Genomic DNA, 13,295 nt, shown 5'->3' on the forward strand with positions numbered 1-13,295 from the left:
GGGACCTTGGGGCACCCGACTGGGACACTGAAACCAAGGTGGGGGCCACCCACTGGGGCACTGGGACCCAGAAGGTGGCTGCCAATTGCAGCTCTGGGACCCAGGAGGGGGCCTCCGACTGCGGCTCTGGGAACAAGGAGGGGGCCGCTGACTGTGGCTCTGGGACCCACGAACAGGCGGCACAGCTTGGGACCCAAAATTTGACTGTATGATCTGGTTGAACTGTAAAGTGCCTTGAGATGACGTGTTGTGAATTTGGCGCTATATAAATAAACTGAATTGAATTGAATTGAAAAAGGAGATGGCGAGCACCTGCTGAGGGGCCTTGGAGCTTTCTCTGTCTTGGAGCTCTTGCCGTCCTCTGTTTCATAACTTAATTTCATCCTGTGGCTCAGGGTCTCTGGACGGCACGGAGCATGCTCAGAGGTCTCTGGGCGGCGCAGAGCATGCTCAAAAAGAGGTTCTGTCTGAGGAGTAGCGCTAAGTAAATCTGCCTGAGGTAAATCTGCCTGATTATTTTTGCAGGGCAAACTGTAACTGGGCTGATATATAAGGAGAGCTCTGACAGGGTTTCACTTAGAAAAAGTCAGCAGCCTTTTGAAATGTTCTCTAGTATGGTATAAATCAAGATTCTCCAGAACATATCTCCAAAGCCTGCTATTTTCTGTAACACAAGTTGTGCTACCCACAGTAATTGCTGATAAAAAGTCTAAAGACTGTTTTAGAATTTTCATATTTCTTTATGCTATTACTAGTTTTAAATCTGTGGTAAACCATTCTTTTACAGCAACTCCTCTCTCACATATACAATATTGCATCTTCTAATATGTTTCCTTAAAGACTGTTTAGGACAGGAAGCTACAAAAAGTTAAATGACCATAAACTCAATGTAAACCCCTAGCTATTATTATTTTATGTTTATTTTATTTATTTGTTTATTTATTTATAGGTTTGTTTCCCTTGTTTTGATTTTATTTATTTTTTACATTATATGTGTCATTTTTTTTAAGTTATAATGTCACCAACTGCTGTGTATCTTTGTTTGATGTTGAGTTACTCTGTATTGTTACACGGAATTGCTAATAAAGCAAAAAAAAAAAAAAAACATGATAGACGCAGCTAATCTCGCGAGTCCTTCCGTATAACAATGACCTCGTATGTGATTGGAGGAGCTATACTCAGAAGAAATTTATCTCCAGTTCCTTTGTTTGGATTTTGCTGGTACGTGATCAATGGCTGGACGACGTCCCCCGTTCAACTCGCCTTCAACTCCTCTTGGACGCGATGGCGACTCTGCAGTCGAACAACTGTGCGGGAGAGAAGAACTCAAAGAAGAGAAGCTAGCGGTAAATATATGTTTGATTACTGCCTGCTAAGCTAAAAGCAGCCTAGCCTAAAGCTACGGCTAATAGCAGCCTAGCCTAAAGCTACGGCGAAAAGCAGCCTAGACTAAAGCTACGGCTTATAGCAGCCTAGCCTAAAGCCACGGCTAATAGTAGCCTTGCAAGAACAAGCTTTATTAAAGTGTATTTTTTGTGATTCACAGGAAGCAGTACGCCGTCTGCACAACTCGAAGACAAATTGCAGGCGCTATGAACCGGAGCAAGGGTAAGAGTTAAAGAATATGCTTTCATTCTGCCGCAAAAGGAAATGGATACGGATAGATACCGATCATAGCTGTACATTTTGTTTTCACAGACTAATCTCGCCTCATAATGAGGCGGTGACCTCCTATTATTCATACCACTCTCATTTAATTGTTTTCCAGCTGCCTGTAAGACGTATTATGAGACGGTACGCAGGAGCTTCAGATATACGCAGCCTGAGAACACGTTGTGCGCGGAACCTGCCAAGCATTCAGAAAAGAAAGAGAGTAAGACTTTATTTGGTGACTATTTTTCAGGTGCATTGATAGATGTGTTGTGTCTATACGCAGTGCATCCCATCGCATAGTGCTGATTCATTTTTTTTTTTTTTTTTTTTTTTTTTTTTTACAGCTGCTGGAATCGAGGCAGAGTGTGCTAGCTGATGAGGAAGTGGAACTCTGGAATGGCCGCCGCCATTTCGTAGGCCGGATCTCTCTGAACTCTGTGTTAAGCTTGCAGTCCCGGTTAGCTGCCAGTTACCTCCAACCCCGAGGAGGCAAATGGACCGTTCACGGACTTGTAATTTTTGGATAAGCATGTGTTTGGATACGCGTTGTATATAGTTGTGTGTGTGTGTGTGTTTTAATAAAGCTCTTTCTTTGCATAAACAGCTTCCTGGCAAATGTTCATTTCCTGTATAAATTCATTCATGTCCTTGATGGTAGCCTAATAATTGTGTAGTAGTATAGGATAACATAAATACACAGCATATGAATAAATAAATATATGAATGAATAAATAAATGAATATATATATATATATATATATATATATATACACTCACCGGCCACTTTATTAGGTACACCTGTCCAACTGCTCGTTAACACTTCATTTCTAAGCAGCCAATCACATGGCGGCAACTCAGTGCATTTAGGCATGTAGACATGGTCAAGACAATCTCCTGCTGTTCAAACCAAGCATCAGTATGGGGAAGAAAGGTGATTTGAGTGACTTTGAACGTGGCATGATTGTTGGTGCCAGAAGGGCTGGTCTGAGTATTTCAGAAACTGCTGATCTACTGGGATTTTCACGCACAACCATCTCTAGGGTTTACAGAGAATGGTCCGAAAAATAAAAAACATCCAGTGAGCGGCAGTTCTATGGGCGGAAATGCCTTGTTGATGCCAGAGGTCAGAGGAGAATGGCCAGACTGGTTCGAGCTGATAGAAGGGCAACAGTGACTCAAATAACCACCCGTTACAACCAAGGTGGGCAGAAGAGCATCTCTGAACGCACAGTACGTCGAACTTTGAGGCAGATGGGCTACAGCAGCAGAAGACCACACCGGGTGCCACTCCTTTCAGCTAAGAACAGGAAACTGAGGCTACAATTTGCACAAGCTCATCGAAATTGGACAATAGAAGATTGGAAAAACGTTGCCTGGTCCAATAGAGCATCTTTGGTATGTGGTGGAACGGGAGATTCACGTCATGGATGTGCAGCCGACAAATCTGCGGCAACTGTGTGATGCCATCATGTCAATATGGACCAAACTCCCTGAGGAATGCTTCCAGCACCTTGATGAATCTATGCCACGAAGAATTGAGGCAGTTCCGTCCAATACTCAGTAAGAAAATTAAAGCCTGGCGTGGCCACGTGTGGTTTTGCTGCCAATCACGAGCGATTTTACTTGTTTGAGAATAGTGGTTTCAGCCAATACTGACTAGGTTATTCAAGCCAGACCTGGCCAGCCGTGCGGGTTTGCTACATTCATATGCTAATTAGGGCCATTAGTAAAGCTGATCGCTCTCCACATACGTCAGAGTCCGTTCCCGACAATTTGTGGCACTGACAAACGGGGACAAGCGCGGGTTGCAAATTGTGGGAAACTGACGAAAATCAGGGGGATCTGCGGGAGTTTACGGGGACGAAAATCTCACTTTTCATGCAGTGTCATAGAGGTGACATATGAGACAATAGGGAAAACTGACCTGTTTGGAGGTGAACTAAGGCTAGCAGCAGGCAGACCCATGGGAGTGGCTGTGTCAGGCTGACCCACCGGAGAGGAGGTGGAGGTGTCAGGCTGAGCCGCTGGAGAGGGAGTAGGAGCGTCAGGTTGACGCAGAGGGAGTCGCCTTCTTCCCCCAGCTGCGGTGCTTACGCCTGGAGGAAGGAGATGGCAGGGGAGGACCAACAGCTGGAGATGGTGGAGGAACAGGGTTGGAGGTGATTGGCTGCCGAGTTGGAACGTGACAGAGTGATGGTTTGGGTGGTGGAAGTCTATAGAGTAGCTGAGAAAAGGCATCCTTTATGTTCCACTCAGCTAAGGCTATGTAACCTGCATGAAGTAAGAAGGTTTGGAGTTCTACATTTGAAGTCTTTTCAGTACTTCTTCTGCAGTTCCCACTCGCTGCATAGGTGGAGTGATAGTGGAAAGGTGGTCTATTGTTTCTATTAGGAGTTTTGAAAAAAATACTTTGGTGGCTCTGCTGGATCCATGTTGGCTGGTTCCTTTTGTCAGGGTTTGGTTGAGGTTTTGAGGACCCAAATGCTGAGAAAGGGAGGCAGAGGTGAGTTGTTGTAGTTTTAATGTAACGTTCACAGGTAAGAGAATCAGGAATCAAAATTCCAACATGACAGTAAGTCAGACCTGTTCCCAGTGCATGTTGGGCTGCCCTTTGTTCATTAAATTGACTTTTTATCATTTTTTTTTTGTAGTTTTCAAACGTTTTATTGTGATTACACTGTCACAAATACAGAGCATCGAAATTAACTCTACAAACCCAGGCTACCTGTTTTCAGGATGGCTTCTTACCACTTGATCTAGCCAGCCCAGGTATGCTGATCTGACAGGCACACTTTAAGCACCCTTTCCTTCCGCACGCTGCTGTCTGTGTTGTTGACACAGTCTGTTAATAAAAATAAACCAATCGTGTTTACCTCCTTACATGTTAGCCTTACTGCCTCTCTGATAGACATGCTGCTGCTGCAATAGCAGACTTAATAAAACATTAAAAAAAAGAGAGAGAGAGAGAGAGAGAGAGAGAGAGAGAGAGAGAGAGAGAGAGAGAGAGAGAGAGAGAGAGAGATGCAGGCCAGCAGACCATCTCAGGCTGTCATTTTGGGAATACTCCCAGTTCCTGCTATGGCCAGTCCGGGTATGCTTAAAGGTATTGTGGAGATTTTCACACATTTTTTAAAGAACCACCCTCTCCACTTAAAAAAAAAAAAAAAAATGCACGTGCGAGAGCATGCACAAGCCCATTTCTCCTCGTGCATGCTCTTTTTAAAAGTTGCTCTTCTCATAGCTCATGCAAGCTTACTGTGACTGAACGTCCTCCCTAACCTCTAAATCCCTCAATCACTATGAAAAGTGGGGGCTATACAGTGGACTTATAGTAAACTCAGTTAACTGACCGTTCGGACAGATGGTCACTACTTTTTCCCCCTTAGGTCACGTAACTTGTCCTCCACTGCAAAGTGCCAGTCTATCTTTGTTGTTAATTGCCGCCGTTGAGTAGCAGCAGCTTATGGCGACAGCAGGCCTCTGTGACAGCAAATCCAATAATACCTTGAGAGGAGAACTCTCCGCTTAAAGCATTCCAGGATAGATCTGCCTCTTCTGAGCTCTTTGTTTTTTTCTCATACGTTTCCTAGACACTTTTTCTATGAAATGTCCTTTCAAAGAAGGCTGGTGAGAAAGGTGAGCTTCAGTGACTCTCTGAAACTGTAGCTCACCACGCATATACGCCTGAAAGTAGCATTTGCAAAAAAAAAATGGCTTATGGAATGAGCACATAGGACAACCTTACGTAAACATATCACCAGAATGATTTACAACTAGGAGTACCACTTATTTAGATGATCCACCCGGAAATTAAAGATCATCCTCTATACCTTTAAAGGGATAGTTTGGGATTTTTGACATGAATCTGTATGGCATCTCCATGACCAGTGTCATGCAATCACACTGACTTACCCCTGGCAGCATCCTGTGAGCAGAGTTATCGTCCAGTTTTGGTCAAGCCGAAAGTAGTCCGGCAGGTTTGCTAGACCCAGCGAAATAAAACGTTTCTCTTCCCAAAACATTATGTGTTCAAAAGAGTGATATTTTTGCATCCCAAAAACATTGTAGTGGAAAAAGTCACACGTCGTTATCAATTGGTCCTATTTTCTCTCTGTTCGTATCAGTGCGCGCCGTCATTCAGACAGCGAGCCCAACAACAGCCAGATGCATTTCTCCTTCCGCCTAGCTCCTAGCTGGGCGGACCGAGACATGCATCTGGCTGTTGTTTGATCCGCTATTGTTTACTACTGGGGAAGATGTCTGACTACATGAGCGACGAGGAAAACATCGACTTCCACTTAGAGCCAAAGGGATATCTATATGAACCCGAGTACAGTGACGATGAAATTAGACAAATGGAGTTAGATCGGGCAGAAAGAGAGAGGGTGGACAGAGTTGTGATGGAAGCTGAAGCCGGTCCCGCAGCAGCCTCAGCTGGAGCTGCGATATCCAGGGTGGCCGACAAATCATGGTGCACTTGTTTAAAGTGCGAATTAATGCAGACAGAGGTGGAATGCTACTGTTGCCACGAGTGGGATTTAGTAATGCCCGAGATACAGAACCTTTCAATTGATGAGGATGTCGGAGTTGCAGCAGCTGCTGTCTGCATCACAAACCACAGCGACTTCCCTGCCCTCCTCAATGAAGGGGTCCTGAGAACGTTCTTCCATGTTCCCAAGATCAACTGGAAGAAGCGTCCCAGACCAGCTGGACCCGATGGTCAGTTGTCTGCAGAGTAAGTGTTGACTCCTCACTTAGATGTTGGAGGCATGGAGGTTGTTTATATTTTAGAACGTTATAAAAGTGTTCAGGCATTGACTTGTTAGGACATCATGTGTGTATTTAGTAGTGTTCTATAAATAGGCTAGGACATAGGAATATGAGTTATCATAATAATGTAATAACATTAGGGTGTTGCATAGGCCTAGCTGTATTATTTAATTTCCTTCAAGATTTGAAAGACAGCCTCCTGAGCTTTAGCATGTCTGTAGGCCTCTCCCACTTTACAATAGACCTATTGTCCTAAGCAGTATTGATTATCCAAACACTATGTTACAATTTCATGATAAAAACGTTGTTTCATTCACTTCATCTAAATGTATTATAACACAGCACATCAAATCTGACCAAGTGCTTTCAAATTCACCAACACACACATTGTATTGTCATATCAAGTATGCACCAACTTGTGTTGTTTACTATTTCAGACAGTACAGGCTGATCGCCTATCGCATCGTCATGGAATGGGGTCTAAAAGGAGAGAAGCTTGGTCCAGGAAACAGGAGAGTTCTTCCTTCCTGTGTGGTGGAGCTAATAAGAAGAACTTATCCATCACCAACTGGGCAATATGCAGGTTTCAAAGAATCAGCGGATGCACAGCAATTGTTTTAAATATTTTACTTCACACGTTCCAAATGTTTTACTTATAGAAGTTTTGCTGTTTTCTACATTTTCTACTGTTTTTCTGATTTTCTACATATTATTTACACTAAAAATTTTACAAATTATTTACGCCACAAATGACTACCATTTCAATAATAAAATAAGACTATGTTCACCAAGACTTCAGTTGTAATGGTTTTGATGACGCTTACAGTACAATAGGAATTATGAGAAAATGGGGAAAAATAATGAAAAGTACAACAATCACAAATAAGGTTTTTATTTCAGTCTCAGACATCAACATCTGTATCACCAGTATTTTTAGTTGGAAAGCGTGACGCATGTTCTGCAACCAAGTCAGCCTTGTTTGGCTTTGGAGTGGGAGCAATGTTGGCCGGTATGCTGACAGGAGGATGGACATGGAAAGCGGGATCTCCAAGCCTGACATTCTTGTCAAGCCGCCGTCGAATGACCCGCTCCACCAATTCTTTCCGGAACTCCTGCGTTGTTGGCTCATACAGCTTTCTTGCCACCCACTGGTTTGATTGCCTTGAGTGAATGACATTGTACTTTTCCTGTCCTGGGAATGAGAAGAGTGACACAAGAATCATGAGGATGGTTTATGTCCATTACATACTGTGATTTGTGTGGCCCCTGACTTGAGGAAGGGGGAGAGTAAAAAGCTGTAACTAACTAAAGACTAGGTTATAAGATGCGGAGGCAGAGTACTGCAGTTGTCCCTTATTCTATTTGATGAGAAGTAGCCCAGTTCGTCATAACTCTATGGTTCTTGGCCTTGAGCAGCAACCAGGCTCAGGTGCAGACATTTTTCGTTCAGGTGTGCATGTATGAACAGAAAGACAAATACTTTTTCAAAAGTGTCGATCTGATCTGATACATTGCATCTTTTTGTCTTACTTTGACCTTTTGGCATTTTCTGCAAATAAATTGGGCATTTCACTGGTTTATAGAAGTAAACAATCAAGTTTTTTTTTACTTCAATACATACTGTAAATAAGTAGTGAAATCACAATAATAATAACAATGTTTTTGAAATGGCGCCTCTTCTCCGCGTACTTCAGCATGGAGCTGTGTAACACTTCAAGGGCCCCTGAGAGAAAATAAACATATACAATAGTACAGTGTTTATATTATGCAAAACTAATGTTTTCTCAAAGGAAAGGTGACACACAAAAATATTTCCCTTTGAGATATTCTTACTCGTTTAGGGAAAATGTATTCAACCTACTGCCTAGAAGTTTATCCACACTTACCTGTATGCTTGAACAAAGTCATTTTACTGAGGTCTCTCAAAAGATTTTTGTCCAGTACAACACTCTTCAGAGCGTTCCAGGCAGGACACCCCTTTTCCAGCCATTTCTTTCGTCGTTGTTGCTCCTCGCTGATGTCTTCGTGGCGACATCTGTACTCCTGGTCATTTTCTTCCCAGCGGTGGATACCACACACATGGTAAAGGATAGAGGTCCACCGGTGTTTCAACTCCTATTTGAGGACAATTAGACACTGCTTAGCAATTTTCTCAGGTACATTTTAGACACAGAGTATTCATATCTGAACATGCTTTTGTGTGAAACAAATGTTCAACGTGTATAGATCATCATCAGCTTCTAAGGGTTTCGTTTTTATCTCTAATTTCTAATCATTGCTTGCTAAATTTTTACAAGAGTAGGAAAAATGGATTCACAATGAGCGTTGCTTCAGAACTGGACAGGCTGGTATCACAGAAGTGTAAGTAACTTGAAGTTACATTGCATTGTTGTGGTGTTCCTTTTCTGTTTTGGAGCCGTGTTGGCTTTTACAAGGCATAACATCACTATGAAACAGCTTGGCAAATTCATGAATGAAAAGAACTAGTTGTATTGAAGAAATAACAGTACTGCGTTATGCATAACAACATGTCTATGAGCATCACCTTCTCATCGCCACCACAAGAACTGCACGACCACCAGAAGTGATTGCCCAGAGACTTGATCCATGGCTGCAGGTCCCGGTTTTCTTTCTTCCTTGCCAATGCAGTTGCCTTCTTCTTTATACCTAAATAATGCATAAAAGATGAAAATAAATGTATAAATTATTTTGTCAACTGTAATAGCATTACAATAGACTTATGCAAAGGTTCAAACGTGAAGATTTCACAAAATGAAGCAGTGTATAATGCCCAAATAATGGTACCTTTTGCAACATGCCATGGGTCAAATTGATGCCTAAGCTCAGGATAGGACTCCCTCATGATCTTCCGTATTGATGGAGCCCGGTCAGTAGTTACCACGTAAACACCAACGCCGGAGTCCAGCAGACGATCCAGGCCCCTCCGGAAACCAACAGGCTCCATTGCTGTTGAACTGGTAGCCTCAGTTACCTGTATTGATCATTGTAACAGGAAATACAGAACAAACATGCAGAGAGGCCTGTGAAAAGCAGAACAAAGTGATAAAACACACTCAATAACTTACTTGGCAAAACTATTCATACTTTACCTGAATTAGATCTGACATGATGACTTTCTTTGTTGCATCTTCCATAAAGCTGTAACAGGTGTACTTGGCACTGTAACCCGGGGAATCAGATCTGTAGAAGACAAACAAGGAAGTTACTTGTGGAGTGATGGCAAAAATGATTTGATGTGAATTATAATGTAACAGGACAACTAACTACATATACTGCATGATCCATTATGGGAATATCCACCTTGCATCACCACAGATATCTGTGTGTCCACCAGCAGCTTCAGTTTCCCTGAGTTCTGACAAAATCTCCTCTTGCATCTCGGTGTAGGCTTCTTGAATAACAGGTATCATATAGGTGGACTGCAGTGAATAGTATGCTGTTCTCTTTAGCAGTTGTAAGTTTAGAAGATCAGCCCACTCTTCAATTTCATTCTGTGTTGTTCCTGTGAAAATAATGGCTGCTGAGGATACCAGGTTGTTCTCAGGTATTCCACGGACATCAGGACAGGACTCCCACACTCCCATATGGTGATTGATGCATGTCCATTCTATTTTAATTTTTGATCCACGGCTGGTGATCTTCTTCTCACAAATGGATATCCCGCATGTGTGACAAGTTGTAAACAGTTCCATTAGACATGACTCATTCACAATCCATTTCCTCTCAGACCAGTCGCCTCTCCTTTCTGCTCCCGCAATGTTGTCTGAGGAAGATGATCTTGTAGATGTGTCATCACTGCTCAATTCAAGGAATGTGCTGTCATCTCTGTCCACAGGTGTCTCTATGGATGTCATGGTGGTATCCAGGGTCTCAGGTGCAACATCTGAGCTAGGGTTTTCTGACTATAAATATAGAAAAAGAATACAGAGAAGTCAAAGTACAGTAAATTGGCTGACTGGCTGCACTTACTTATAGTGTGCAAAGGGCTTCATGATCATACAGTATTTTGATCATGTGAAATTGTTAGCTTTTTATTCAGACTAAACGTGTAGAAAAATATGGGCTTACCTGTGACAGTCTCCCGGTAGGAGGTAGGGCTATGTATGTTCCTGAAGTCGATGGCTTTTTGCTTGGACCAGCATCAGCTGGGCTGGTGAGCATCATCTGGAACTGTTGCTTGTCCAATCTGGACTTCAGGGGGGTTGACTGAAGAGCTGGCTCTTCTTCAGAGGTTGCGGCCTTAGATTGTGCCGTTTCAGCCATTGCAACAGGAGCACATGCCTTTGAAAACACACAATTTTTTGCATTGTGGATTTCAGGTATCTCAGTCAGGTTTTAGAAACAGTAACAGTAACATAACATCAGCATTCACTTTCTTCAAATAACGGTGACATATTTTTATGCAGAATTTCACTAAGGAGCACATTGTCTTTCAGAGTGGTCAATACATTTATCCAATTTCAAAGAAAAAGCTTTGTGTTCTTCATGTCCTGTTTTGACCTGTTTCCAAATGGCACTTCATGCAAACAGCACGTGTGGGACTCACTCAAGGCTATGTGATGCCAGGGGCGGATTTAGGAAATTTGGGGCCCTAGGCAAAGACAGGCAGGGGGCCCCCTGAGAAGAAAACCCATAAAACAGACCCATTCTACGGATAGAGAAATGTTAATAGAATAGACATCCATTATTTGTTCTAGGTTTTGTCCCTCTCTTCTTGTCCCTTTTTCCTCTCTATTTATCAGCGTTCTGATGGCATTTTAGCCAAAGGATTTTTATCAAAAACATAATTAATGTGCACAAATAAGGATTAGTTTTATTAACCATACATGGAAACAGAGTTTTATGGGGCCCCCAGGAACTTGGGGCCCTAGGCAACTGCATAGTATTGCCTAATGGTAAATCCCCCCGTGTGATGCTCATGGCCGACGACAGCAGAATACCGTCACACTGGGCTGCCTCTCATCAACTAAACCAGGGTAGATCAGCGTACTAGGCAAAATTTTTAGAAGATTTTTCTTCAAGGAAGACGCAGATGAGTCAAAATGGAAGTCCCTTTGCGCACCGAAATAATATTAAAATACAAAGCTCCGGACGTCCCTGGTCTGCTACTTCGAGAGTTATTAGCTGAGACCGACAGCCCAGTTTGTCACAGCCTAGAGCCCTCTAGCAGATTGTACACTGACAGAAACCATGGAGTAGGTAGCCTACTCGTACGTCAGCGTAATCAGGGGGGGATTTACCATTAGACAATACTAGGCAGTTGCCTAGGGCCCCAAGTTCCTGGGGGCCCCATAAAACTCTGTTTCCATGTATGGTTAATAAAACTAATCCTTATTTGTGCACATTAATTATGTTTTTGATAAAAATCCTTTGGCCAAAATGCCATCAGAACGCTGAAAAATAGAGAGGAAAAGGGGACAAGAAGAGAGGGACAAAACCTAGAACATATAATGGATGTCTATTCTATTAACATTTCTCTATCTGTAGAATGGGTCTGTTATATGGGTTTACTTCTCAGGGGGCCCCCTGCCTGTCTTTGCCTAGGGCCCCAAATTTCCTAGATCCGCCCCTGAGTGTAATCATAGTTGCAGATGATTGAAACAGCCCTGTTTAGTAAGCATCACTAATACTATGACACCGAGTGATTGATTATGTTTTATGATTAATATTCTCAACATTGCTTTTGCATAACCCTGCCGCATCAACGTTAGGCTACGCACGGCTGCTACATAAAATCATTTGTAGTTTTGCTTACCAGTGTTGCAGGAACAGCAGAGCTCTTCAAAATCCTTTTCTTCGTATCTCTTGGGCACGAAGACACAAAGTCGTCCTCGCTGAAGTGAGCACTGCAAACTCGGAGCTTTTTAATTTTTTCCAGTCTGGTGTCAACATGGAATCCCAAAGCGAGTAGCCAAAGTTTCCTGACCGCAACGTCCGTCAGAGGAAAACGATGAAAACTGAGAGATTTACCATCAATTTTGTTGGCACAACCAGGATAATCGCAAGCCTTCACCATTTTTAAACACCCGGATTTATATAAATATAATCAAATACTATCTTGTAAAAGTGTTATTAACTTGGTTAGCTCAAAAGCTAGCTCGGTGGCGTTGCTAGTAAACAAAGGCTGCTAAGTTAGCACTGAAATGAGCTGGAAAAGTTGAGCTCGCTGTCTGAATGACGGCGCGCACTGATACGAACAGAGAGAAAATAGGACCAAGTGATAACGACGTGTGACTTTTTCCACTACAATGTTTTTGGGATGCAAAAATATCACTCTTTTGAACACATAATGTTTTGGGAAGAGAAAAGTTTTATTTCGCTGGTCCTAAAAACCTGCCGGACTACTTTTGGCTTGACCAAAGCTGGACGATAACTCTGCTCACAGGACGCTGCCAGGGGTAAGTCAGTGTGATTGCATGCCACTGGTGATGGGGATGCCATACAGATTCATGTCAAAAATACCGAACTATCCCTTTAAGGTCATTAATAAAAAGATCACTATTCTGCCTCTTGCTACTAAGAGACGGCAAGAAAAAAAACAACCATGGCGGATGATGATGCAGAGAGCAGTATTTATGTTTAACCATGTGAAAAAATTTAGTTTTTAAGGTTTGAAAAGATGTGCACCGGCACTACCATCCATGTTTACTTTTGTAAACACAGAGCACGCTGGCCTGTGACGTCATCGCCTCCTCTAGTGCACATGCGGGACACTTGCGTTGTATGACTGAACTTCACACAGGAGATCACATACAAGTCACATATATTTGGAAATATGAATGGCAACGCAAAAAAAAAAAATTCGGATTTTCTCAAAAGAATCGGAATTGAGCATTAAGGCATGTGAACGT

The 13,295-nt window shown here is 42.6% G+C and overlaps 1 protein-coding gene across 1 annotated transcript; it reads right to left on the reverse strand.

The window, feature by feature from the left end:
- Positions 1-7,325: 7,325 nt before the first annotated feature.
- LOC119778938 lies at positions 7,326-12,603 on the reverse strand. The gene is made up of 9 exons (XM_038278393.1): positions 12,200-12,603; positions 10,513-10,725; positions 9,745-10,346; positions 9,534-9,624; positions 9,229-9,415; positions 8,969-9,090; positions 8,310-8,538; positions 8,045-8,146; positions 7,326-7,615 (listed from the first exon to the last, which is right to left on the reverse strand). The coding sequence occupies exons 1-9, from the start codon at positions 12,458-12,460 to the stop codon at positions 7,326-7,328; spliced, it is 2,097 nt and encodes a 698-aa protein (XP_038134321.1). The 5' UTR covers positions 12,461-12,603.
- Positions 12,604-13,295: the final 692 nt, after the last annotated feature.

Source organism: Cyprinodon tularosa, unplaced genomic scaffold (genome assembly GCF_016077235.1).
Source record: "Cyprinodon tularosa strain WSP-4 unplaced genomic scaffold, ASM1607723v1 ctg1401, whole genome shotgun sequence".
NCBI classification, from domain to species: domain Eukaryota; kingdom Metazoa; phylum Chordata; class Actinopteri; order Cyprinodontiformes; family Cyprinodontidae; genus Cyprinodon; species Cyprinodon tularosa.

What these genes read in the sequence shown, in the direction of transcription:
- LOC119778938 (XM_038278393.1), bottom strand. Translation starts at nt 12,460, where the DNA reads ATGGTGAAGGCTTGCGATTATCCTGGTTGTGCCAACAAAATTGATGGT. An exon ending in GATATCTGTGGTGATGCAAG is followed by an intron (nt 9,625 to 9,744) that starts GTGGATATTCCC and finishes TGTCTTCTACAG; the next exon opens with ATCTGATTCCCCGGGTTACA. An exon ending in CCCATGGCATGTTGCAAAAG is followed by an intron (nt 9,091 to 9,228) that starts GTACCATTATTT and finishes TGCATTATTTAG; the next exon opens with GTATAAAGAAGAAGGCAACT.